This window comes from Lolium rigidum, chromosome 5, assembly GCF_022539505.1.
Source record: "Lolium rigidum isolate FL_2022 chromosome 5, APGP_CSIRO_Lrig_0.1, whole genome shotgun sequence".
In the NCBI taxonomy this organism is placed as follows: domain Eukaryota; kingdom Viridiplantae; phylum Streptophyta; class Magnoliopsida; order Poales; family Poaceae; genus Lolium; species Lolium rigidum.
Genome location: NC_061512.1, coordinates 121351773 through 121376703, shown reverse-complemented (window position 1 = coordinate 121376703; position 24931 = coordinate 121351773). Strand labels below are relative to the sequence as shown.

At 44.7% G+C, this 24931-nt stretch overlaps 1 protein-coding gene across 1 annotated transcript; it reads left to right on the top strand.

The window, feature by feature from the left end:
- On the top strand, positions 1–8683 carry LOC124656329 (tau-cadinol synthase-like). Its single transcript, XM_047195093.1, has 7 exons — positions 1–57; positions 5401–5659; positions 5963–6335; positions 7175–7393; positions 7493–7628; positions 8060–8308; positions 8393–8683. Exons 1-7 carry the CDS (start codon positions 1–3, stop codon positions 8681–8683), a joined length of 1584 nt encoding a protein of 527 aa, XP_047051049.1.
- Positions 8684–24931: the final 16248 nt, after the last annotated feature.

The following is a 24931-nucleotide window of genomic DNA, read 5'->3' as shown; positions in this document are numbered from 1 at the left end:
ATGGCTTACTCCCAAGGTGCAACCGTTCCAAACACGGCGCCTGTGTTTCATCCAACAGTATGGGGTGACTTCTTCATCGACTACAGTCCAGAAATATTACTGTAAAACGTATGATCAGGTAGTATTTGGATCTACTCGGATGATCCGAGCCCTCATGATTCGTTTCCTTATATAGAAGATTACAGGGAGATTACAACGAGGTAAGGGAGAGAAACCCGGACTCTATGTTCCGTGTTTAAACATAACTGAACTCTATCTCTAACACCCTCCCTTAATCACAACTTTCTTAAGTTGAGATTAAATCTAAACTCCTCAAAGTTCCTTACAGGTAGTGGCTTTGTAAAACCATCAGCAACTTGATCTTTGGAAGGAATGAAACGAATCTCCAATTGCTTCTTCAAAACTCGTTCTCTGACGAAATGAAAATCTATCTCAATATGTTTGGCCCTGGCATGGAAGACTGGATTTGCTGACAAATATGTTGCTCCTAAGTTATCACACCACAAACATGGTGGTTGCTTCAACTTGACTCCAAGCTCGCGAAGTAACGACTGCATCCAAATAACTTCAGCTGTAGCATTTGCTACTGACTTATACTCTGCTTCAGTGCTTGACCTGGAAACCGTGGCTTGTTTCTTGGCACTCCAGGAAATAAGATTTGGTCCAAAGAACACAGCAAAACCACCAGTTGACCGACGATCATCTACACAACCAGCCCAGTCAGCATCAGAAAAGGCGCTTAGTAGTGTTGAGTGTGATCGGAGAAAGGTTAAGCCAAAACTCATAGTATGCTTCACATATCTCAAAATCCGTTTTGCAGCCGTCCAATGAACAGTAGTAGGAGCATGCAAATACTGACACACCTTGTTGACTGCAAAACAAATGTCGGGTCTTGTGAGAGTAAGATACTGCAATGCACCGACCATACTCCTATATTTAGTACTGTCTTCAGGACCTAACATGTCTCCCTCCCGTGCAGTGATCTTCTCAGAAGACGAGAGAGGCGTAGGCGAACCGTAACAATGAGTCATGCCAACACGGGCTAGAATATCCTGAGCATACTTGGCTTGATTAAGAACAATGCCATCATGTACTTTGTGCACTTCAAGGCCCAAGAAATAATGAAGGTCACCAAGATCTTTGAGAGCAAATGCTTTACCAAGAACCTTAAGCAAGGCATCAGTGGCAGTCTGAGACGAACTAGCCACTATAATATCATCAACATATATAAGCATGAACATGGTAACATTGTTGTGGCGATATATGAACAAGGAGGTGTCTGACTTGGAAGCAACAAACCCATATTTGACCAACTGAGAGCTCAAGCGAGAGTACCATGCACGAGGAGCCTGTTTCAACCCATAAAGTGCCTTGTCCAATTTACACACATAATTTTTGTACCTTGGATCTTCATAGCCAGGTGGCTGTCGCATATAGACTTCCTCTTCCAGAACACCATGAAGAAACGCGTTCTTGACATCTAACTGTCGCAAACTCCATCCCCTGGAAACCGAGATAGCCAAAACAAGACGAACAGTTGCTATCTTCACCACTGGACTGAATGTATCTTCATAATCAATACCATAGCGCTGTTTGAACCCTTTAGCTACAAGACGTGCTTTGTAGCGATCAACAGAACCATCAGCTTTTCTCTTGATTTTATATATCCAGCGGCAATCAACAATATTGTTACCTCTATGTGCAGGAACAAGATGCCAGGTTTTATTTTTGGCAAGAGCACCAATCTCCTCATCCATAGCAGTTTTCCAATTGGTATCTTGCAGGGCTAGTTGCAGACTTGTCGGTTCATCAGATGCTGCAGAAAGGCCCCATCGGACAGTACCATCTGTGTACGTTTTTGGTTTGCGAATGCCGCGGGAAGCACGCGTAACAGGAGGCGGAGGAGGCACAGGCTGGGGCACAGAATGACCAGACACAGCAGATCCGGAGCCTTCATCAGCAGATCCAGACGAACTTGGCGCAGACGATCCTGTGGGCGCAGGTGTGGTCGCAGCAGGTGGCGTTGTGTGGCCGGGAGAGGGCGCAGACGATCCGGTCGCGCCAGGCGACGAGGCGGGCGCATGTGCTGCCGCAGCAGGCGGCGTCAGCGCGCCAGGTGGGCGGGCAGACCGCGCGCGGTTGGCCACGCGATCCGAGGAGGATCGAGCTGATCCCGAGGAGGATCCCAGCGATCCCGAGGTGGATATGGGCAGAGAATCCACCTCGTGTCCAGTGCTGCTGTCTTCTTCTTCCATGATTTCATGTGAGCCGTTTAGGCTGATTTGAGCACCATTTTCGGCGCGATTTTGTTCGGCGAGTTGCTCATGAGCTGGAGGAGCCTGCTGAACAACAAAAGGAGTACTCACGAGCAGGGTTAGTAGCAGAAATATTATCAGCATGTTGATCACTATCTTGGTCGTCCCCGACACAAAGGTATGAAGAGATGGATCAAGCAATAGAATTTCTTTGCGAAGCAAAGCTCCAACGTTAGGATGCAGATTTTTGAAGGGAAAAACATCTTCATCAAAGACAACATCTCGCGAAATATAGACACGGCCACTCGGATACTTCAAGACATTTAACCCCTTTGTGGCGAGGACTATACCCCAGAAAGACGCATTGAGTGGAACGAAATGCGAGTTTGCGTTTATTGTATGGGCGAAGGTTTGGCCAACATGCACAACCAAACACACGAAGAGAACTGTATGATGGTTTTGTTCCTAGGAGACGATGCACAGGAGTATCATTATTAATGACTTTGCTAGGAAGCATATTGATGAGGTAGGTGGCAGTTAGGAAGGCCTCATCCCAAAATTTTAAGGGCATGTGAGCATGAGCAAGAAGAGCTAGACCAACTTCTACAATGTGTCGATGTTTTCTTTCGGCAGCCCCATTTTGTTGGTGGGCATGGGGACATGACACATGATGAGATATACCCTGTGACTGGAAAAGTGAGTTTAATTTCTCATACTCACCTCCCCAATCTGACTGAACAGTAAGAATCTTAGCATCAAGTTTGCGCTCAACAAGTTTTTGGAAATTAATAAAGGCAGAATAAGCATCAGACTTTCGTTTGAGCAAATAGATCCAAGTAAACTTGCTATAATCATCAATAAAGCTTACATAGTAATCATGACGACCTACAGAAGTAGGAGCAGGACCCCATACATCAGAATAAATCAACTGAAGAGGGGCAGTGGAAACACTAGTGGATACAGGGTATGGAAGCTGATGACTTTTGGCTCGTTGACATGAATCACACACTGACTCTAGGCTAGAATCTCTTAATGAGAGAAGTTTATTTTTGCTAATGATTTGTCTAACAATAACTGAAGACGGATGACCTAGACGACTATGCCACCTTGCTTGAGAGGGCTTGGTGGCAACACATGCATGCTTGGGAGACTGTGATGAAGATACCAATGAAGATATGAGTGGATAAAGCCCCCCAACGCATCTCCCTCTATGAAGTACTCTCCTCGTGACCTGGTCCTTGATCAAAAAGAAGAATGGATGAAACTCTATGAAAACACGATTGTCATATGTGAATTTGTGTACAGAGAGAAGATTTTTAGATGCATGTGGAACATGAAGAACATCACTAAGATGAAAATTGTGTGCAGGGGTACGAACAGTAGAATGACCAACATGTGAAATAATCATACCATGACCTCCTGCTGTGTTGACCCTGTCGTTGCCGCGGTACTTGTCACGGACAGTCATGTTGTTCAGCTCCCCGGTGATGTGATGCGTAGCACCGCTGTCCTGGTACCAATTTGTGTCAACACCATATGAGGCAACGTGAGCCTCCTTGTCATCAGAGTCGTCGTCATCCTCCTGGAAGCGCCACCAACAATCTCGAGCCGGGTGGCCCTCCTTGCCGCAGATCTGGCAGGTTACGTCGACCCAGGGCGTCGTGCGACGCCGGCCACGTCCACGGCCACGGCCCCCACCAGCAGGGCGCGCCTCCGCCACGTCCTTGGCGAGGCGGGCGGTCGTCACGTCGATCGTCACGGCGGGTGTCACGCCGATCAGTATAGTCGCCGCGATCACCGCGGTGACCGCGGTCACCGCGTGTACGGTCATACGGGCGTCCACGGCCTTGGCGCTGGGCGCTATTAGCAGATGTCTCGAAGTCCATCGCAGGGCTGCCTCCCAGAATCTCCTGGCGATGATCGTACGCATTAAGCTGGGCGTAGAGAGAAGCCAGGGTAGGAGGCGTCGGCACAGCACCGAGAGCGGCGACGAGGGCGTTGTAGGGCGAGCCAAGGCCAGCAAGGATGAAGGAGACATGCTCCCGCACCGGAATCATCTCGCCAGCCGCAGCAAGTTCATCAACAATACTTTGCATCTTTGTGAGATAGGCAGAAGTAGACATCTGCAGCTTCTTTGTATTTGCCGGTTGAATTCGCAGGTTCGTGACCTTTGTCCGGCATTGCGAGGCGAACATCTCCTCAACCTGCGTGCCGGACGCCGGCAGCAGTCTCGATGCGTTGGACATGAGGAAGGACCTCGGGTCCGATCGACTGAAGGAGATAGCCCAAAACGATCTGGTCGCGGGAGATCCACGAGTCGTAGGCTGGGTTCGGCGCAGTAGTCGGGGTTTGATCTTTGTCTTTGTCAGCAGGTTGCACCTCAATCATCTCTGGCGGGGCGGCGTCTGTGCCATCAAGCAGGCCAAACAAGCGCGCGCCGCGGATCGGAGGGAGAACCTGGGCACGCCACCTGTGTAATTTGCCCGCGTCAATTTGTCGGACGGAGGCTGGCCAAGGTTGATCGGCATCGCAGAAGAGGACGCCATGGCCTAGATTGGAAGGTGGCGGCGATGGGGAAAGAGATTTCGGCGATCAGTTTTGTCGGCGGAAGAGCCGGCCTGATACCATGTAAAACGTATGATCAGGTAGTATTTGGATCTACTCGGATGATCCGAGCCCTCATGATTCGTTTCCTTATATAGAAGATTACAGGGAGATTACAACGAGGTAAGGGAGAGAAACCCGGACTCTATGTTCCGTGTTTAAACATAACTGAACTCTATCTCTAACAATTACAGGTATACTTTTTTATATGTACATCCATAGCTGTTCGATTATTTTTCGATCAGTTTGACATGGCAAATTCGGAATCTGTTGACAAGGGATACTAAGTAGTGACACCTATGTCTGGATTTTTTTGGTGTTGCTACCAATTGTTCTTATTTATGTCTGAACATGGCATTATCTCGTTTGCTTGTTTTTCAAATAGATTCCCATATTTGTAAGATTGTTATAAATTTATTCGACAAACATCATGCATACAAACATTCTTATTGTCTGCTCTTAACACACATTTAAATAATGTCATCATACTACAGAATACATTAGTTAACACTATATAACTTATATTTTGGTATGCTTGTAGATGTCCGAGGAATGGATGACAGATAGGTCCAATCAATTGAAGGAGAATGTGCTTGTGATACTTGAGGCTTGCAGTACTACAATTGATAAACTGAACCTTGTGGACACTCTCCAACATCTAAGTATAGATGATCATTTCGATGAACAAATTGTCTCCATATTAAGAAACATACATGCTTCTGAATCCAATAGCTCCAACCTTCACGAGGTCGCTCTTCGATTCCGCTTACTGAGGCAACATGGACTCTGGGTATCTCCAGGTATATGCTAAGAACCAAACCCCCTAGCATAATGCATTTGGTATTGTCTGTAATTAACCGTATAGTTTTACATGTATATTATTTTTTCTTAAAATTGATAATTTTACTACATGTGAGATATCTTACACATTCATGTGATTGCTAGTACTAATACTGAAACATCACAGCTGACATCATGTTCATAATCAACTTTGTCTGGAATATCTTTGTATTACTCGCATAAAAGACGTAAAAAACATATGAGATAAGAGCCATCAAAGACTACCTAATATGCTCATTAGATGTATCATGTATACCTTGCAGATGTATTCAACAAGTTCAAAGACGAAGATGGGGCGTTCAATGTTGGCATAAGTAATGACCCAAGGGGACTCCTAAGTTTATACAACGCATCATATCTTTTAACTCATGGAGAGACGGAGCTTGAAGAAAGTATCTTGTTTGCAAGGAAACACCTTGAGTCAATGGAAAGCGACCTCAAGCCCCCATTGGCTGAGCAAGTCAGGCGTTCTCTTCACTTACCACTACCTAAGACTTTGAAGAGAGTAGAGGCGCTGCATTATATGTCAGAATACAAATACGAGCCTATGCACAATTCTTCAATTCTAGAATTTGCAAAACTGGATTTTAACCTTCTGCAACGTCTCCACTTGAAGGAGCTCAAGGCTCTCTCGAGGTAACTTTAATATTTGACATACAAAAGTTGTAAAGAGTTTAGTTTCTTGACATCAGGATACTAAATATTGTAGGTTCTTTCAAGTTTCCTTTTTTTTTGGGAAAACTTTCATAGTTGAACCACTAAGAACTACTACTACCTCCAATCTAAAATGGATGTCATTATAGCAATATTACCTATCAAATAACTCCAAGATTGATCATCTGTTAGAAAAGGTTTGCTAGGATCCCAAATACAAAATTACTATCATGAGATTTATCATGAAATTTTATTTGAAGTGTATACTTCTTTATGTGAGGGAGCATGCTTGTACATATATTGATGGTAAAAATACCATCTCTAAAATCATATGGATGTCCTACACTATCTGCATTTTGGATAGGGGTAGAAATATCTGACCTATCTTTGCTCTACCAATCAAGTACGCAACTAGGCATACATATGGGTGGGCATTGTATAAGACAAGTAATTTTCATCTATATTGTCCTCTTAATTATCTCGATAAATATCCCTATCATGATCTAACAAAACTTTTCATGACATATAATTGATTTCTAAACTTACATGTGAGAGAGACTATGCACATGTGTGCTTTATTAACTCGACAATCATGCATATTTATGGGAGAAGTAAACTCTCTTACACAATAATAAAATAAGCTATCTAGAAAACACATATTTTAATTCTTCGATGCTCAAACTATGATGCAAGTTTAGTAACATCCATTAAATTCATGTGTAGTAATTTTTGGACATCCCTCATTGCATACATCTCATAAATGAGCTAAGAGAAAATTATTTTACATACATAAAATAGAATAATAAAAAATTCAATTGTAGGTGGTGGAGAGATCTTTACAGAGAAGTGGGGCTAACTTACTCACGAGACCGTGTAGTGGAGTGCTACTTGTGGTCATACACAGCATACTGTGAGAAAAAGTATTCGCGTGCAAGAATTATTCTAGCCAAAATAGTCGCAATAATAATCATGACAGATGACACTTATGATGTGCGTGCTAGTTTGATGGAGTGTAGACAACTCAATGAAGCTATACAAAGGTTGGTAATTCTTGATGTTGCTTTATCTTCTAAATTTTGGAATGAAACGTGCATTCACATAATTTTATTCAAAGGTTCAACTAAATAATTTTCATACAGATGGGAGGAGAGTGCCATTTCTCTTCTACCAGAGTACCTCAAGAATTTCTACCTCAAGCTGATAAGCACATTTAAAGAGTTCGAAGACGAGTTGAAACCAGATGAGAAGTATCGTGTCTCTTTTAGCATAAAAGCGGTACGCCACTTGCATCTCCCAACCACAAAGTGAAAATTCATGTGTGCTATGTTTTGCTTCTTTATTTGTATTATTCTCGTAACACGAACTGTGCTTGGAGCTTACGTGATGGTAATTTATCAAGACATATCTCCATTCAAAGACCTTTAATTTATGAAATTTAATGCTAGATATGTATGCTCTGCAGTTTTAGATGTAGAAACCATATATTTCAATATGATGTGGAAGTTTCACTAGAAATTCACTAAAGATATCATTGCTCCCTTAAGGTATAATCCCATGTGGGTATCGAATCTTATTCTATATTGTAACACTTAAAATGTGCGTGTATATTTCAAATACAAAGGTTATTGTCTACATCCATATATACATGGTCTACATTGTGCAAATCTTATATCATTAGTAATGATTTTTTTTTGTTCCATCTGTAGTTTAAAATATTATCAATTAACTATCTCCAAGAAGCTGAATGGTCTCACCATAATTACAAGCCAAGATTTAATGATCAAGTGGAGGTATCTAGTATATGCTCTGGTGCACCACTAGCATGTGTTGGCTTGTTTGTTGGTATGGGTGATACTGCAACCAAGGAGGTACTCGACTGGGCACTTGGTTGTACAGATGCTGTCAAGGCTTCTGCAGTGGTGACACGATTAATGAATGACCTTGCTTCATTTAAGGTACAAATTAAATCTGAAGAATACCACCCATATACTTTTCATCTTTTGATAACACCTCTCATGAAGCATATGTGTTTTTTACAGCGTGGAAAGAACAAAAATGATGTGGCCAGTTCAGTGGAGTGTTACATTAGTGAGCATGGTGTGACAGGTGATGTTGCCATTGCCAAGATAGGTTCTATGGTTGAAGACGCATGGAAGACTACAAACCATGCACGCTTTGAGCTCGCTGAGCTATTTCCTGCAGTACAACTAGTCGCGAATGTATCAATCAGCATGTGGTTCATGTATGCCAACCAGAAGGACTCTTTTACATTCAGCAATGGCCTTGATGGGACGATTAGGCGCCTTTTTCTCAATCCTATTCGCTTCTAGACAATGGTGTGGTGGGTACATGAGTGCTAATGGTTAACATCACGGTTATCTCGTTCTAAGAGAACTTGTATCATCTAATCTATTGTAGTTGTGCTTTTTACCGCTTGATTATGGCTTTTCTCAATTATTATGATTGATCCAATAGGGATTTGTATATTTTGATATTATTTCAAAAGCAATAAAGAAGAATATTTTTATTCTAATATGCGAGATATATCTTTGATCCTCCTATGTGTACATCATTTCAAGATCGATACATCATATTCTATATAGCTCCCGTCAGTGCATTGCAATTCTACAACGAAGCAAAGCACATTCAAAATAATAGGAGCAAGGATGAAGCAAAATTTAAAAATTAAATAGAGTTGACTTATATATTTTTTATCGCCTCAGACTTGTGTGTTCCTCTCTATGCAATGAAAAAAAATCTAGAATAACTATAATACGAGGAAAACCAAAGCACCACCATTCGGGTTATTTGATGTATGTTCTTTCATGACTTCTATCGAATAAATTTATAACAAATGTTGTATACATCTCTTCGGTGCAGAGGCCAGGGCTCTTGAGCTCCATTTAGAAAGAAAAATCTAGTGCACCAACTGTGCTAGAAATAGAACAAATTGCAAGAACTATAATGTGTCACTAACAGGTTTGAAGAGCATGTTGATACCTATATCCAAAGGAAATGCCCACGATATGGTGAAACAAGGAGCAATGCTATACTTACGATCGAATTGTCCGATAATTCAGTGACAGGGGATTAACTTATCAATGCCTATGGATTGTAGGCTAGGGTTTAGTTAGAAGTAGAGGGCAAGTAGATCTCGAAGGTTTCAGCCGAAAAGTACTCGACGAATATGAGAACTAGGGTTTGCAGACAATGATTCGATGATCTCTTCGTCTCTCGACTCCCCCTTTATATAGGAGGTGGAGCCGAGGGTTTCGTTTTGTACAAGTTACAGAGTCCGGGACGGTTTCTAACTCATCCCGCCAGATTACAAATAACACTTCCTATTACAACTCTATCTTTTCCTTTAACACATCTTGGGCTTCCGAATCTTCTTATTCCTCGGGTAGTGGGCCTTCAATAAACCCCGGGTACTATATTTGGCGGGCCCATTTGGGATGCCTATGTCGGTAGCCCCGAGATTTTTCTTGAATCATAGAGTCGGGGAAAATCTCTACGTTTATTTTTATTCGAAAGCTCTAACTTTCATACTTCTTCTCATAAAATTCTATATTGTGCGGGGATATTGGTAGTTGGGGCTAGTTCATCGACGGATCAGGTACTAGTTAAGCTGCTCTAGTGGCAATCCGCAAAAACCTACTTCAAAATCACGTCCCTGGACATGATCTCGGGATACTTGGTGTAAACTTCGACGGAGTGCCGCTTAAGGTCTTACCATTGCAGTCGAGTCCCGGTCAAATTTATCGAGTACCTAACGCGTCCAGTTAGGATTTTTCTTCGTATCCGTTGATACGGATAAAAGTAGCAGAGCGCGAGTCTTCGGCGATGCCACGCCGGCGAGAATAGATCTGGGGTCTTACCTTCGCAAATTTGCGGCATTCAGAAATTGATCGCAACTTTGGCGTTCTGAGAATATATTGTCGAGTGCTTTTCCGGCTGTTGGAATAGCACATTTTATCGAGTCAAATATGACTTATATTGCTCTCCCGATGGGAGTATATGTAGAGTTAATTATAACTCGAAGTATACTCTCTTGCTATTCTATTTTTCCTTTGTTAATTTCATCGGGCACGCGAACGGCGTTCCGATGGGAGTAGCCCCGAGGCTACAGCCAAGAACTTGTGCTTGGTTGTAGGCTCAACATTTTAGTCCACCTTGTCGCTATATTGCCATTATCTCCCGATATTCTTTCCCTTCTTCTCTTTTTTTTTTTTTTTTTTATCTATCGGGTGCGCGAACAGCGCTCCCGATGGGAGTAGCTCCGAGGCTACAGCCAAGAACTTGTGCTTGGTTGTAGGCTCCCACAATTTCTATTTTTGCCATAGTCGAAACTTCATTTTTTCGAAGTAGCCCCCGAGCATTTGGGCAAAAACTTGTTCTTGACCAAAGGCTCCCGAAGTATGCAAATAACTCATCCTGTCGCCATTTTCCTTTTATTTTTCTTGTCGACATATTTTCCCTTGGCAAATTTTTCTTCAACTCTATCAATGGCCGAGTTTTTCCTGCCTTGTGGGTCCATCGTTTCCACCACGTTGACACGTCGTGTAAGTGGGGGACACACGTCCTCCGCTTTTACGGCGCACGTACGGTAACGCCTATCTCGGTAAAAATACTTTTTGCCCTTGTAACCAGAAGATCGATTCTCACCACACGATTTCCTCATCCAACGGCTTTCTGCGATCCTCAATTCTTATATAAACCTGTCTTCAACCTCCGTTCATCCCCTTGCTTGCGCCGCTCACACGTTCCTCTTCGCAAAACTTTCCACTGCGCCCAACTCTCTACGATTTCCCGCACTCGCATACATTGCTCTGTCCATTGCCGTTGATGCCACCGCGCGCGCGCTGACTCGCCACGGCACTCCGAGAATCCGCGATGGCTGCTGAAGATCTTGAGTGGGAGAGATCTAAAATCTCCAATCAAGACGTCAACTCTGATGAAAAGGCTTGGCCTTATGAAGAAGGAAGACGCCATCCGCTTTCCCAGCGAAGAAAGCTATCCCAACCCTCCAATGGAGTATCGGGTTAGTTTTGTTGATCATCTCATCCGTGGCCTCTCTCCCCCAATCCATGATTTCCTCCGCGGTCTTCTCTTTGTTTACGGGATTCAGTTGCACCAGCTGACTCCCAACTCGATCCTTCATATTTCTATTTTTATCACTCTTTGTGAATGCTTCCTTGGAGTCGCTCCCAATTGGGCTCTTTGGAAGCGCATTTTCTGCCTTCGCCGCAATGGCGCGCACAACGCCACCTACAACATAGGTGGCGTAGTTATCTGTGTCCGAACCGATGTCGATTATTTCGACGTCAAATTTCCCGACTACTGTCCAAGGATGGCGCAAGAGGTGGCTCTATATACACGAAGAAAGCGCCAATTCCGTGGAACACAACATAGTTCCCTTCGACGGAAACGCGAAGATTCAACGCCGCCACTCCTGGGACGCCGAAGTTTCCGAAGAAGAAGAAGAGCGACGAAGCTCTTATGTCTCGTATTCATCAGCTCCAAAATACTCGAGGCAAAGAGTTATCCGGTGTCCAAATCACAGCCTATTTTCTTAGAATTAGAGTGCAGCCTCTTCGGGCTCGCAAAAATCCCCTTTGGACATACTGCGGGTGCCAATGACGCCAATAGGCTCTCCGGTGATCTTTACGTGAAGGACTTGGAGAAGCTTATTCGAAGAATTACCTCGCTGAGTAAGAAGGATCCTATTCCTTCCTCCTGTCGCGTGGCACCCTACAACTCCACCAATCCTCTCCCCGAGGTATTTTGTCTTCTCGAATTTTTATCTTGTTCTGAATTTTCCTGCATCTCATTGTATTAATATCTCGCTATTTTTCCCTTTGTCGCTATTTTTTTTTATAGGATCACCCTACTATGGCTTCCCTTCCTCCTCTTCCTGAGGATGGAGAAGTCGAAGAAATGGGTATAGTTGCCGAGGATGCTCAAGGCTCTTCTGTTCCTGAAAGTGAAGTCGCGGGTTCTCACAAATCTGCGGCTTCTCATGAAAAGAGGTTGAGTCGAGGCCGGTGAATCAGCTCGAATCCCTTCCTCCTGCTTGTTTCTCCAAAGAACAAAAGGAAAAGGACTGAAGCCGAGGATTACGGCATTTCTAAGGTCTGAAGAAGTTGTTCCTTCTCATCCGAAGGCAGCTTATGATCCTTATGTTGAGTCCCTCATCAGCTCGTAAGTCAACTTTATCTCTCCCCCTTCTTTTTGTACTCGAAATATTTTTATTGTCTTGCTTTTTATATTGTCGACTTTTTGTTCACTAGTGATGAGGAAGAAGAAGTACCAGTTACTGACGTAGCTCCTCGGACAAGCACGTCACGTACTGTGCTTGTTTCAGACACGCTAGTTGAAGGAGATGAAACATCGCCTCCCCAACAAAACGTCGTCACCACTACTCCACCATCGAGCCCCCTTGTCCCTTCGCCAAAAAGGGCAAGGGTTGAAATGATCGTTGAGCCTCCTCCTCAACCGAGCAGCTATTCGTCGCAGCTCTTGGATGATGTAAATTTATCGAGATCTATCTTTCCTCTTTTTTGCTTTTATGGAACCTTACTTTTTGTAATGCCGAAGTTTTTCCCCTTCTTTTCTTCTTCTTTGACAGCCTATGATCAAGGATCTTATCCGCATCGGGTCCCAATTTATTGGGTACCGCGAGTATGCCAGAAGAGCCGAAGGTAACGACTTTTATACTTGCTGTTTTTCCCTGGTTTTTTACTCCTGTGCACTTGTCGCTATTTTTGATCTTTCTTTTCCACATCTCAACGAGAAAAACTTACGGAGGCTAACCAACGTGCCGAGACACTTGCTCGAAAACTCGAGCAAAGTGAGACGGCTCGTAAGAAGGCTGAGCTTGCCGCTAGCGAAGCTAGAGCTGAAGCGATGATGCCAAAGCAAAGGCCGCTAGTGTCGAAGAATTGCAGCAAAGGCTCAAAGATGCTTGAGTCTGCCTTACACGAGCAAAAAGCGCACGAGCTGCACGTGAGCAAGGGGTCATCAAGCGTTTGAAGTCGCAATGTCGACGTACGCTGAGTAATATCCTCAATTTCTTCTATTTTGTTGCATTTCCTGTATCTTGGTTTTCGACTAATAGTTTGTCTCGCGTGGCAGCCCAAACAGATCGGGATTTTGATGCTGGAAAATCCCGTCAACGACCCTCTCCTTGACGCACTCTCTCTTTTGGAATTGCATGGGCGCGAAATTCGTGAAGGCGTGGCCAATGCCGGTGCGGGTTTGTCGGCGTTGTTCCCCTACTTCTTTCCGAAGAAAGAGGAACCTTCGACTTTCCTTGACCTTGCCAAGCTTTTCAATCCATCGGAAGATCTTGGGCTGAAGATGCGCCATGAAAATATGAAGGTGGGCTGTTGAAAATCTTGTTGCTACGGTTGCGACAGCCGACGGACTCTCGGCTTGGATGAAGGTTGGCGACACCGATCAGATAGAGCGATCAAGGTGGAAGTCAGCGATGAAGGCGGCCAAGCCCAATACGAAGAAAATCTTGGCGTATCTCGGGATTAAGCCAACTTCGACTCCCAGCTCCTCGAGGCCGGAGGTCTAGTTGCATGCCTCCTTGTTTCTTTTTCTATTTCTTTTGCTCTTGTCGCCATTTTAGCCTTGGCGACAATTACTCACTTAGTCCTCCTGGAGAACTTTCTTTTGTAATACCCATGTAAATTTTCTAGCAAGTAATGAAATTTCCCTTCGTGCTTTTCATTGATCCTGGGCCTTTCTTTTCCGGTTAATATTTGATAACTACTCGACTCCTCCTTGTTACGCTGTTGCTTCACTGCATCTTCCTTCTCGAAGAAAATACTAGTCGACCACAATCTCCTCGAGAGTTCATCAAGCGGACGTTTGTCGGAAGATTTGCAAGAACTTCGACAACAGCTTCGATCTATGAAGAAACAAACTTTGGCCATGATGGAACAATCTCGAAAAGCCTACGAAGGAGAAAAACTTGCTCTTCATCAAGCCGAAGAAAGTCTGTGGCTGCTAGGGATGCTTCTGTATCTTGGAAGCGAAGGGAGCCACAACCCGAGAAAATAGTATGCTTGAGCTAATGCTAGAAGCTAGCACGAGATATGCTAGGTACGTTTTTGCTTTCTTTTGATGCCTCTTCTTTATCTTGCTTGTGCCTTTCTTCCAATTTCTTGCCACTGTCGCTTTTAACGAGGCTCGGTTCTTGATTCTGCTGCCGAAGATCGGAGAGTGAATGAGAGGACAAATCTTCTTGTTAATCTCTCCCTTAATCATGGGTGTTTGTTACGGGCCACTCTCGAACGAACCCAACAAATTGTTAGGTTCCAAGATCGTGCTTGCCGAGTGCGCGATTTTCTCGGCTTTTGCACGTCGACATTAACCCTTGTCTATAGGAATCTGTTTCGCGAAACGAGGTTCCAAAAACTCTTCCGAATTATTGGAAGTATTCGAGAGATGCTCCTCGCATCCATAACTTTGTGCGGGCTCAACTCACTTCTTTGGAGCGAGATTTGCCATGATTATGATAAACATTTGTTACCCAAAGTTGGACTGACGAAGATTGTTGCTGGTTGCCTGGCCAAGAAAACGCGTCGAAAGAATGATATTGACTCAATCGATGCCATGGTAGCTCCTGTGGCCGAGTCGATGATAGATGAACTTCTTCGGATGGACTCCGAATTCTTTACCAAGGGTTCTTATGCTGAACACAAAACAACCAGGGGTTTATCGGTAGATACTATCTTGGGATTTCATTGACTTGTATCATGTTAGAAATCTTGTATCTCATATTTCCGAAGGAACTCATTGTATGTTGCTTGAGGTCCTCTATGTTGTTGAAGCCCCAGAGCCTGAAGATTGCACTATTTTTCCTTCCTTGAAATCTATTTTTCCTGCCTGGAATAAGACATCTTTGTTTGTCCTTTGGGTAGATTGCCCATTTTTGAGTATCGTTGATGTCGAAGTTCTATATTTGCATGGCGAGGTTTTTAAACCAAGGCACTTATGTTTTTTGATGTGTACACTATATTTATGATTGCTGTCTCCCGATTTTTTTATATTTGGCGAGGTATTAATGTACCAAGGCGAAATATTTCAGTGAATCTATATTGTATGTATTTTGAGGCTTGGGCGTTTGAGCCCCGAGCGTGTCGAAAAATAAGAAGTATATCTCCACTATCTTTATTATATTGTAGCACCACGAGCCCGCCTCATTAAAAACCTTTCCGGCCCCACTCGGTGCCCCGAAAAAGGAAAAGAGTGCGTCTGAAAACTCGTGGGCGTTTCGGTACATTGAAGTTTTTACAAGGACTATATTTTAGCTCTAGGCGTAGAACCGCTCTGAGTTGCGCCACGTTCCGGGGTTTTGCTCCTCCACACCTGTCTTCTTGTCCTTTATTCTGTATGCTCCTCCTCCAATTACTTCCGTGACGATGTAGGGACCAAGCCATGGTGACTCGAGTTTTTCATGACTTTTTTGCGTGAGCCGTAGAACTAAGTCCCCCACTTGAAAAGATCTTGGCTGCAAACGTCGACTGTGATAATTTTTCAAGTCCTGTTGATATTTGGTGACCCTTGATAATACTACGTCTCGAGCTTCGTCGAGTGCATCTACATCGTCTTCCAATGCTGTCTTTGACGCTTCTTCGTCATATGCTTGTGACTCTAGGGGAGTCGTGCTCTATTTCTATTGGAAGATCGTGCTTCCGCACCATGGACTAGAAAGAACGGGGTTTCTTGTGTCGCCGTATTTGGTGTTGTTCGGATGCTCCACAGCACACTTGGTAATTCTTCGGAGCCGGGTATGTCGAGCTTTTTCTAGAGGTCCCAACGGACGTTTCTTGATGCCATTGCGGATGATGCCATTGGCTTTCTCGACTTGCCCATTGGTTTGCGGATGTGCAAGCGACGCAAAGTTCAGCTTGATACCCACCTCTTTGCAATAGTCTTTGAATTCATTGGATGTGAAGTTGCTTGCCGTTGTACGTGACGATCTTTGTGGGGCACTCCAAATCCGAAGACGAGGCCTTTTATGAATATTACTGCAGATGCTCCATCCGGTGAATTTATCGGCTTCGCTTCTATCCACTTTGTAAATTTGTCGACAGACTACTAGCATGTATTCCTTTCCTCCTGGCCATGATTTGTGTAACTTGCCCACCATATCGAGTCCCCATTGTGCAAAGGGCCACGACAAAGGTATTGGTGCTAGCTCTGCTGCTGGAGAGTGAGGTTTTGTGGCAAACCTTTGACACGCGTCGCAAGTTCGTACTATGTCCTTAGCATCCTCAATTGCTGTTAACCAGTAGAATCCTGCCCGAAAAACCTTGGCTGCGATAGCTCGACTACTTGCGTGGTGGCCACATATTCCTTCGTGTACATCCTTCGAATTATTCTTCCTTCTTCAGGTGTGACGCACCTTTGCAAGACGCCTGAGATACTTCTCTTATATAATTCTCCCTTGACCACTGTGAAAGCTTTGGAGCGTCGAATTACTCGCCTTGCCTCGACTGGATCGTCGGGTATTTCTTTCCTGAGTATATATGATATGTATGGCTGCATCCATGGTATACGTATTACCATGACCAGGTCTTGCTCTTCTTCTTCTTCCTCTTGCTTCTCCTTGGTAGCCCCGAGGGTTTCTTCTCCTTCTTTTTTGATTTTGTCGACTCAGTGGATCTCTCTGTTATCTCTTCCCAAAATACACCTGGTGGGACTGCAAGGCACTGCGACCCGATGTTTGCCAGAACGTCGGCTTCGTCGTTGCTCAATCTACTAATATGATTTACTTCGCATCCATCGAACAACTTCTCGAGCTCATTGTACACCTCCTTGTATGCCATCATGCTATCATTGACTGAGTCACATTGGTTCATAACTTGCTGAGCTACCAAGCTGTGAATCGCCAAAGATTTTTAATCGAGTTGCTCCGCGAGGGCTTTCGCCATCTTCATCCCGTGTATGAGAGCCTCATATTCTGCTTCATTGTTAGACGCGTTAGGGAACGTCATTCGAAGGATGTACTTCAACTTGTCGCCTTCAGGTGATATGAGTACTACTCCTGCGCCAGCCCCTTCTAGTCTCTTGGACCCATCAAAATTCATAGTCCAGGTTCTCGATAAATGCAGGGGTCCTGTATTTTGCAACTCCATCCACTCTGCGATGAAGTCCGGTAGTATTTGCGACTTTATTGCTTTTCTTTTTTCATACGTGATGTCCCGAGGGGAAAGTTCTATTCCCCAAAGGGAGACACGACCCGTAGCTTCCGGGTTGTTCGAGTATATTTGACAAAGGAGCTTCATTGACCACTATGATCGGGTGTGCCGAAAAATAGTGGCGCAATTTTCGTGCTTGTCGTGAACACTCCATATGCTAGCTTTTGGTACCGAGGGTACCTTTGTTTTGAGGGCGACAAGACTTCGCTCACGAAGTATCCTGGTCGCTGTACTCCATGGATTTTCCCTTCTTCTTCTCTTTCGACAACTAACACCGTGCTAACCACTTGGGGTGTGGCTGCAATATACAGCAGGAGAGGTTCCTTTTCCTTTGGAGCCACCAGGATTGGTGGTGTCGATATTTTTCGCTTCAGATCCTCGAAAGCTCGATCGGCTTCTTCGTTCCACTGGAATTTATCTCCTTGCTTTATCAGCGCATAAAATGGTAACGCTTTTTCTCCTAACCTGGCGACGAATCTGCTCAAAGCTGCGACTCGCCCAGTTAGCTGCTGTATTTCTTTCAACTTCGTTGGCTTTCTCATTGTTACTATGGCTTGTATTTTATCGGGATTTGCTTCAATCCCTCTTGCTGAAACTAGAAACCCCAGAAGTTCTCCTGCTGGGACGCCAAAAGAACACTTCGTCGGGTTCAGCTTGAGGCAGAATTTGTCGAGGTTGTCGAAAGTTTCTTTGAGATCCTCGATCAGCGTTGTCCCCTTTTTTGATGTTATGACGACATCATCGATGTATACTTGCACATTTTCCCGATCTGTGTTGCTAAACACTTCTGCATCATCCTCTGATATGTTGCTCCCGCATTTTTTAGACCGAAGGGCATTGTCTTGTAACAAAACACGCCGTAAGGTGTAATAAACGCTGTTTTGGCTTCATCATCTTCTTTTAATCTGATCTGGTTATAACCGGAGTATGCATCCAAAAAGGAAAGACATTCACAGCACTGCCGTGGAGTCGATGATTTGATCGATCCTTGGGAGGGGAAAGTGATCCTTAGGGCAATGTTTGTTGAGACACGTGAAGTCGACGCACATGCGAAGGACTTGTCGTGTTTTTCTTTGGCACCATCACCGGGTTAGCTACCCATGTGGCTTCGTAGATATCTCTACGATAAAACCAGCTTCCTCTAGTCGATTTATTTCGATAGCATGGATTTGCGGTTTGGTTCCGAAAAACGCCGCAAAGGTTGTCCGATTGGTTTCATTTGTTGGATCCAAATTTAGGTGGTGCTCGGCAAGTTCCCCGGGTACTCCTGGCATGTCGGCTGGACACCATGCGAAGATTTTCCGGTTCTCACGGAGGAACTCGACGAGCGCGCTTTCCTATGCGATATCCATGTTGTTTGCAATGGATGTCGTCTTTTTTGGATCCGTCGGGTGAATCTGCACCTCCTTAGAATTTTTCTCTCGTGTTGAAAGTTGATTCTTTGTTTGGCCTTCCAACGTCCGGCAATACATCGTAATCGGTCATGCTTTTCGACGCCAAGTATTCAGCTTGCATCCCGAAGGTTTCTGATAACCGATGGAAATCCTTGTCGCACTTATCAGCTAAGGCGAAACTCCCTTTGACCGTGATTGGTCCCTTGGGTCCAGGCAATCTCCATAACAGGTATGTATAGTGTGGTACTGCCATAAATCTAGCATATGCTGGTCGTCCCAACAAAGCGTGGTATTGCGATGGAAAATCCACGACTTCAAACTCCAGTTTCTCGATTCTATAATTTTCTCGGGTTCCAAAGCTGAACGTCGAGGTTGATCTTCCCCAATGGGTAACTTGGTTTTTCTGGTGTGATGCCGTGGAACCTTGTGTCTGTTGGCTTCAGGTTTGCTAAGGATATGTTCATCTTCCTCAATGTATCTGCATACATAAGGTTTAAGCTGCTGCCACCGTCTATGAATACTCGAGAAACATCAAAACCCGCAATAACCGCTGGCAGAATAAGTGCTGACTGCCCTGGTCGAGGAACTTGCTGCGGATGATCTGCTATTGTGAATCCGATATCTTGTCCTGACCAATTAAGGTACTCAACTGTTGGTGGAGGCATTTTCTCTGCCATAAACACCTGTCGTGAGATTACTTTTTGAGCTCTATTGGATGGCCTTCCCTTCTGAATCATCGACACTGCTCCGTTGGAGTTAGGATCAACATAGGGTGGTGGTGCAGGTGCTGCCGCTATTCTGAGCTGGTGTCGATTGTCCTCTGTAATCGCGGGAGGAGGCGGTAGGTGAACTTCGCTCCTAGGCTCCCGAGGATTTCTCTGTGCTGCTTGTGCGTGAGCGTTTTCTACACATCTGAACATTGCTTGGAAATTTCGACAATCTTTCTGCAGGTGTCCTGACTGTCTTTTCCCATTGCTATCGAGGAAAAAATGCATCTGGCACGGTCCATTTAACATTTCTTCGGGAGACACAAAAGGTCTTGGAAACCTTGGCCCACTACTTTGCCTGTTGCGGGAGTCGTCCCTATTATCGCTTCGCTGCTCATTGCTTCTCTGATAATCATCTCTGTTGCTTCCTCCTGTATTTGCCCGAAATCTCGCCGAGATTTGCCCCGGGGCGTCATAACTCGGATACCGCCGAGGAAATCGTCGCCTCGGCCGATAATTTCGACCACGGTCCTCTTCCGGCGACCTCGTGTCGTTTATTGTGGACAGCGTCTTCTCCGTCCGCCCATCTATTTGCTATTTCCATCAACGCGGATACTCGTTTTTGGATTGGTCCTTCCCAAGTCCTCGACAAAATCTCCACGCCTGATTCCTGCGACAAACGCATCTATTGCTCTCTCGTCAGATATATTTTCTGCCGAGTTTTTTATGATGTTCCACCTTTGGATGTATTTTCTCATTGATTCATCTGGCTTTTGTCTACACGCCCTCAGCTCTTCTAGCGACGCAGGCTTCTTGCATGTGGACCTGAAGTTCTTGACGAATACGTCCTCGAAACTTTTCCAGCTGTCGATGGATCCTGGCGGAAGTTTTTTGATCCAAGATCGTGCGGCTCCACTTAAGTGCACCTGAATACTTTGCATCGCTGTTGCTCTAGTTCCTCCAGTTAGCTTCACCGTCTCGAGGTAATCAATTAACCAGTCCTCCGGATCTTGCGAGGCCGTCGAACTTTTTGAAGTGATCGGGTAACTTGAATCCCGAGGGGACTCGAGTTTTTCGGACTCTTCTCGTGAAGCACGGTAGACCGCACATATCCTCGTCATTAAGCTCCGGGGACTGCCGATGATCCCTTCTGCTTTGCCTTGCTCTATCGACCCTCGCTTGTACTCCTGTGTCTCTTGCTCCACTTGGTCCTTCCGGAGCTGCCGCCGTTGCTGCCGCAGGTCGTGGACTATTTTGCCTTGCCGCTCCTTCGGGAGGCGTTGCTACGAACGCTGTCCCCATAGCTCCAACCCCTGCCAATGCCATGTTGTATAATGTTTCCCTTGGATCTCCTGGGGGTGGCCTGGATGCAAGGATGTAAGCTTGTGTCGCCATATACCCAGCTTCTGGTGTCTTAGGGATAATATTTCCTCTTGTATCTATCGACATAAAAGACATGTCGAGGTTTTGAACCAAGAACTCTCTTTCTGCTTCGGGTATGTGTTGTAACCTTGATCTTCCTCTCGTTCCGAGCCTCCCTGTGGCTATCACCCGAAACTCTAGATTGTCCACTTAGATCTGCCCTTCTCTCGCCGGATGCGAAGCTGCCTCCTTTCTCCTGTTCAACTCAGCTCGTCCGTTTTTCTATTTCTCGGGCGGTTCGTGCGAGCATATATTGGTAAGCTTGCGGTTCTTGAGCTGTAGCTGTTGTCGTCATTGGTTCCGAACCATCTATGGCTTTTGCCGCTCTATCCCAGGCTGCTCGTGGAAGTTGGACTCTGACGCGTGGTGTGGGCCCGACATATTTAGTGCCCATACCTCTCCTTAGATCTGAGGGATCGACAAAAGGATTTCCCAACTCGTCGAAAGCCTCTGATGTTTCCTCTTGATTTTCGATAGCATAGATCTGATGATACTTTGTACTTAGATCTATGTTGGGTTCGGTGACATCATTGTTGAGATTGATGAAGACCTTGCCCACTGTGAGAGATTTGTCGATGAAGTCGTAACTGTCGACATCGCTTGAGCCATCGCTTATATATGAGTCCGCAGATGACTCAAACGATGCGTTGCTGAAGATCTTGGCGAGTTTCTCTCTTGCTCTGATGCTGTCGTAACGTGTTGCCGAAGTTTCTTCTTCTGACTCAGTTGACGATGCATAGCTTGAAAAATTAGAATCGACCGCCGACGATCCCGACGAAATCGGAATTTCGACACGATACGATCCTTCCTTCTCGACGCGAAAGTGGAACCTTCCGAACGTCATCTCCAAGGGCTCCGCCGGATACGCATATGCATCCAAACGGGAGGGTGGGTGAGGAACAAAATCAACAAGACCGAGCAGCGATCTGTTTACCTCGATCCATAGTGTTGCTTCCGGTTGACGATGTCGAAGATCTTGAACGTGCCATCGAGATCAGATCCTTACGCCTCTAATTCCCACAGACGGCGCCAATTGACAGGGGATTAACTTATCAATGCCTATGGATTGTAGGCTAGGGTTTAGTTAGAAGTAGAGGGCAAGTAGATCTCGAAGGTTTCAGCCGAAAAGTACTCGACGAATATGAGAACTAGGGTTTGCAGACAATGATTCGATGATCTCTTCGTCTCTCGACTCCCCCTTTATATAGGAGGTGGAGCCGAGGGTTTCGTTTTGTACAAGTTACAGAGTCCGGGACGGTTTCTAACTCATCCCGCCAGATTACAAATAACACTTCCTATTACAACTCTATCTTTTCCTTTAACACATCTTGGGCTTCCGAATCTTCTTATTCCTCGGGTAGTGGGCCTTCAATAAACCCCGGGTACTATATTTGGCAGGCCCATTTGGGATGCCTATGTCATTCAGTACGATCGGACTAGAATGTGCATCGGTCAGTTTGTGGGCCAGATCATGGGAAGCCTCCTCCTGAGTCTAGTCGTACACGGATCGTACACGTTAGATCGTACGTGAGGCATTTCCGTGAAACAAGCTATGTGTTGTCGGAAGATGTGTGGGCAATAGTTAGATGCAGGCGACCAACGCCACCTTGTTATGTCGGCAACTATTATCTAGGGATAATTATTCATGTCATGACTAGTTTTTAGGTCTTCTTGTGAAACTAACTCGGCTAGCACTTGTCATTAATGGCATATGTTCATGTGCTGATTTTGTTTGTCGGTGATGTAGAAATGTAACGAGTTACTATTCTCGATTCCGTTGTATCCCGGAGTGAAGTTTTTTTAGCGGCCACTGATAGTTGGTAACTGAAGCTGTATCTAATCGACAACATATAAGTTAAGTCAAGTCAAACACTTTTTAATTTAGGCTGCAAAGAGTGAGCCTCTTTACAACATTAAAATTAAGTCATGTTCTCTCTTCGGGGTATTGTTCTGGAGACTGATCCGGTTGGTAGGACAAATTGTTTGGGGATTGCTAGGGTGGTTGTTCTATAAAAAAAACATACCAAAGGTGGGAGGAACCACTCTGCATATTAAGAAGGTTGAGAAACTCAGGTGGCCCCTCTGGGAATCAAATCTGGCTATCTTGAGTCACAATGCCGTACCACTGAACTAGTGCTCGGTTCTGAGGGAAGCTATTTTAGATCCAGTGGTGTTATGAATTGTTTGGCAAATATTACAGTGGTGAGTGGATCCTAGTCACTGATAATGTAGCGAAGCTTTTTTTTGGGTTCACCTACATGTTTCTCATTTGAAGCTCATCATTGAAGTCGGAGCTACCTCTTTGTCAACCTATTGGGCTGGCTTTTTGGCATGGGATTGGGTTGGCTTTTTGGCATGGGTTCTGTCGTTGGTTAAAAAATAGGTCTTTGTCGATGGTCATGGAAAGTGAAGTTGGAGTTTTTGGCTCAGGACTAATGATGATGAAGCTCAATGGAAACATAGACGGCGGTCTTTCTCCTTTGATCTATGTGTTTCGTGAGGGTGGCCATGTGGGACAGTGGTCTTTCTTCTTTGATCTGTGTGTTTCGTGAGGGTAGCCAGGTGGGTTGGTGGCATCGATGATGACACTGATGCATTTATAACGGTTGCCATGTTATTATCAGAAAAAATATTTTCTTCATCGTTTGGTTGCTTTCGATGGTCCTGGGAGACTTTAACATGATTCTAAAGGCATCTGAGAAAAAACAATGATCTCCTGGATAGAAACATGATGTTGAGGTTTCGAAACTTTTTGCATGACCATGGGCTCAAGGAATTATACTTGCATGTGAGAATTTTCACTTGGAGTAATGAGAGAGAGAGGCCTATGCTTACTCGCATTGATTGCGCCCTCGTTTCTGTGGACTGGGATCTGACGCACCAAGACTCTATGCTTCAAACAATGTCTTCTTCAGTCTCAGATCATGCACAATACACCTTGCTTTGAATGTTGCATTCATGCCTAAGAGAAGATTTAAATTTGAGGCATTTTTGCTAAAATTGGAGGGGTTCGATGAAGCAGTTAAAAAAGCCTGATCCTTTTCGGAGATTGGATGTCTTAATTAGAAACGCAACAGAATACATTCAGCCCTGGGTACAGAGGAGAGTTGGAAACATGAAACTAAAAACCTCCATGGAAAATACCATAATCTTCCAGTTCGATGTCTCCCAAGAGAGGAGGAGGTTCACACTGACGGAGTCTTGGCTCCGCAAGATGCGTAGGCAAAAAGGTACTTGGTCTAGCGTCCCTTGAACGCACGATCGTCAGGAAAGATCTAGAATCGGGTGATTGTAGGAGGGTGATGCCAACTCTAAGTTGTTTCATGTGGTTGCCAACGGCATAAGGACCAAGAGCTACATATCTTCAGTTAGAGTGGGAGAAGCAATTGTGACAGACCAGGAGAGGAAGAACGAAGTGTTCACTACAACGTATGCCAATCTGCTTGGGAGTATTCAGAACAGAGTTCACAATATCAATTTGGAGGCTTTGGAGACATCGGTTGTTGACTTTTAGGACCTTCACAATATCTTCACAGAGGATGAGACATGGAACACTATCAACGATTTGCAGCCCGATCGAGCCCCATGCTCGGACGGTTTCATATGGGTATTTTATCAAAGAGCATGATCATTGACCATAGTATTTTTTGTTGGCTTGCTAAAATTAGGAGTGGGAGATGGAAGGAGTTTTTCTATTCTAAATCGAGCTTTGATGACGTTGATACCTAAGAGGCGGGATGCGACGAAGATCAAGGACTACATACCCATAAGTCTAGTCCATAGTTTCTCAAAAACTTTTCACAAAGATGATTGCAAACCATCTTCGTGAGAGACTTGCT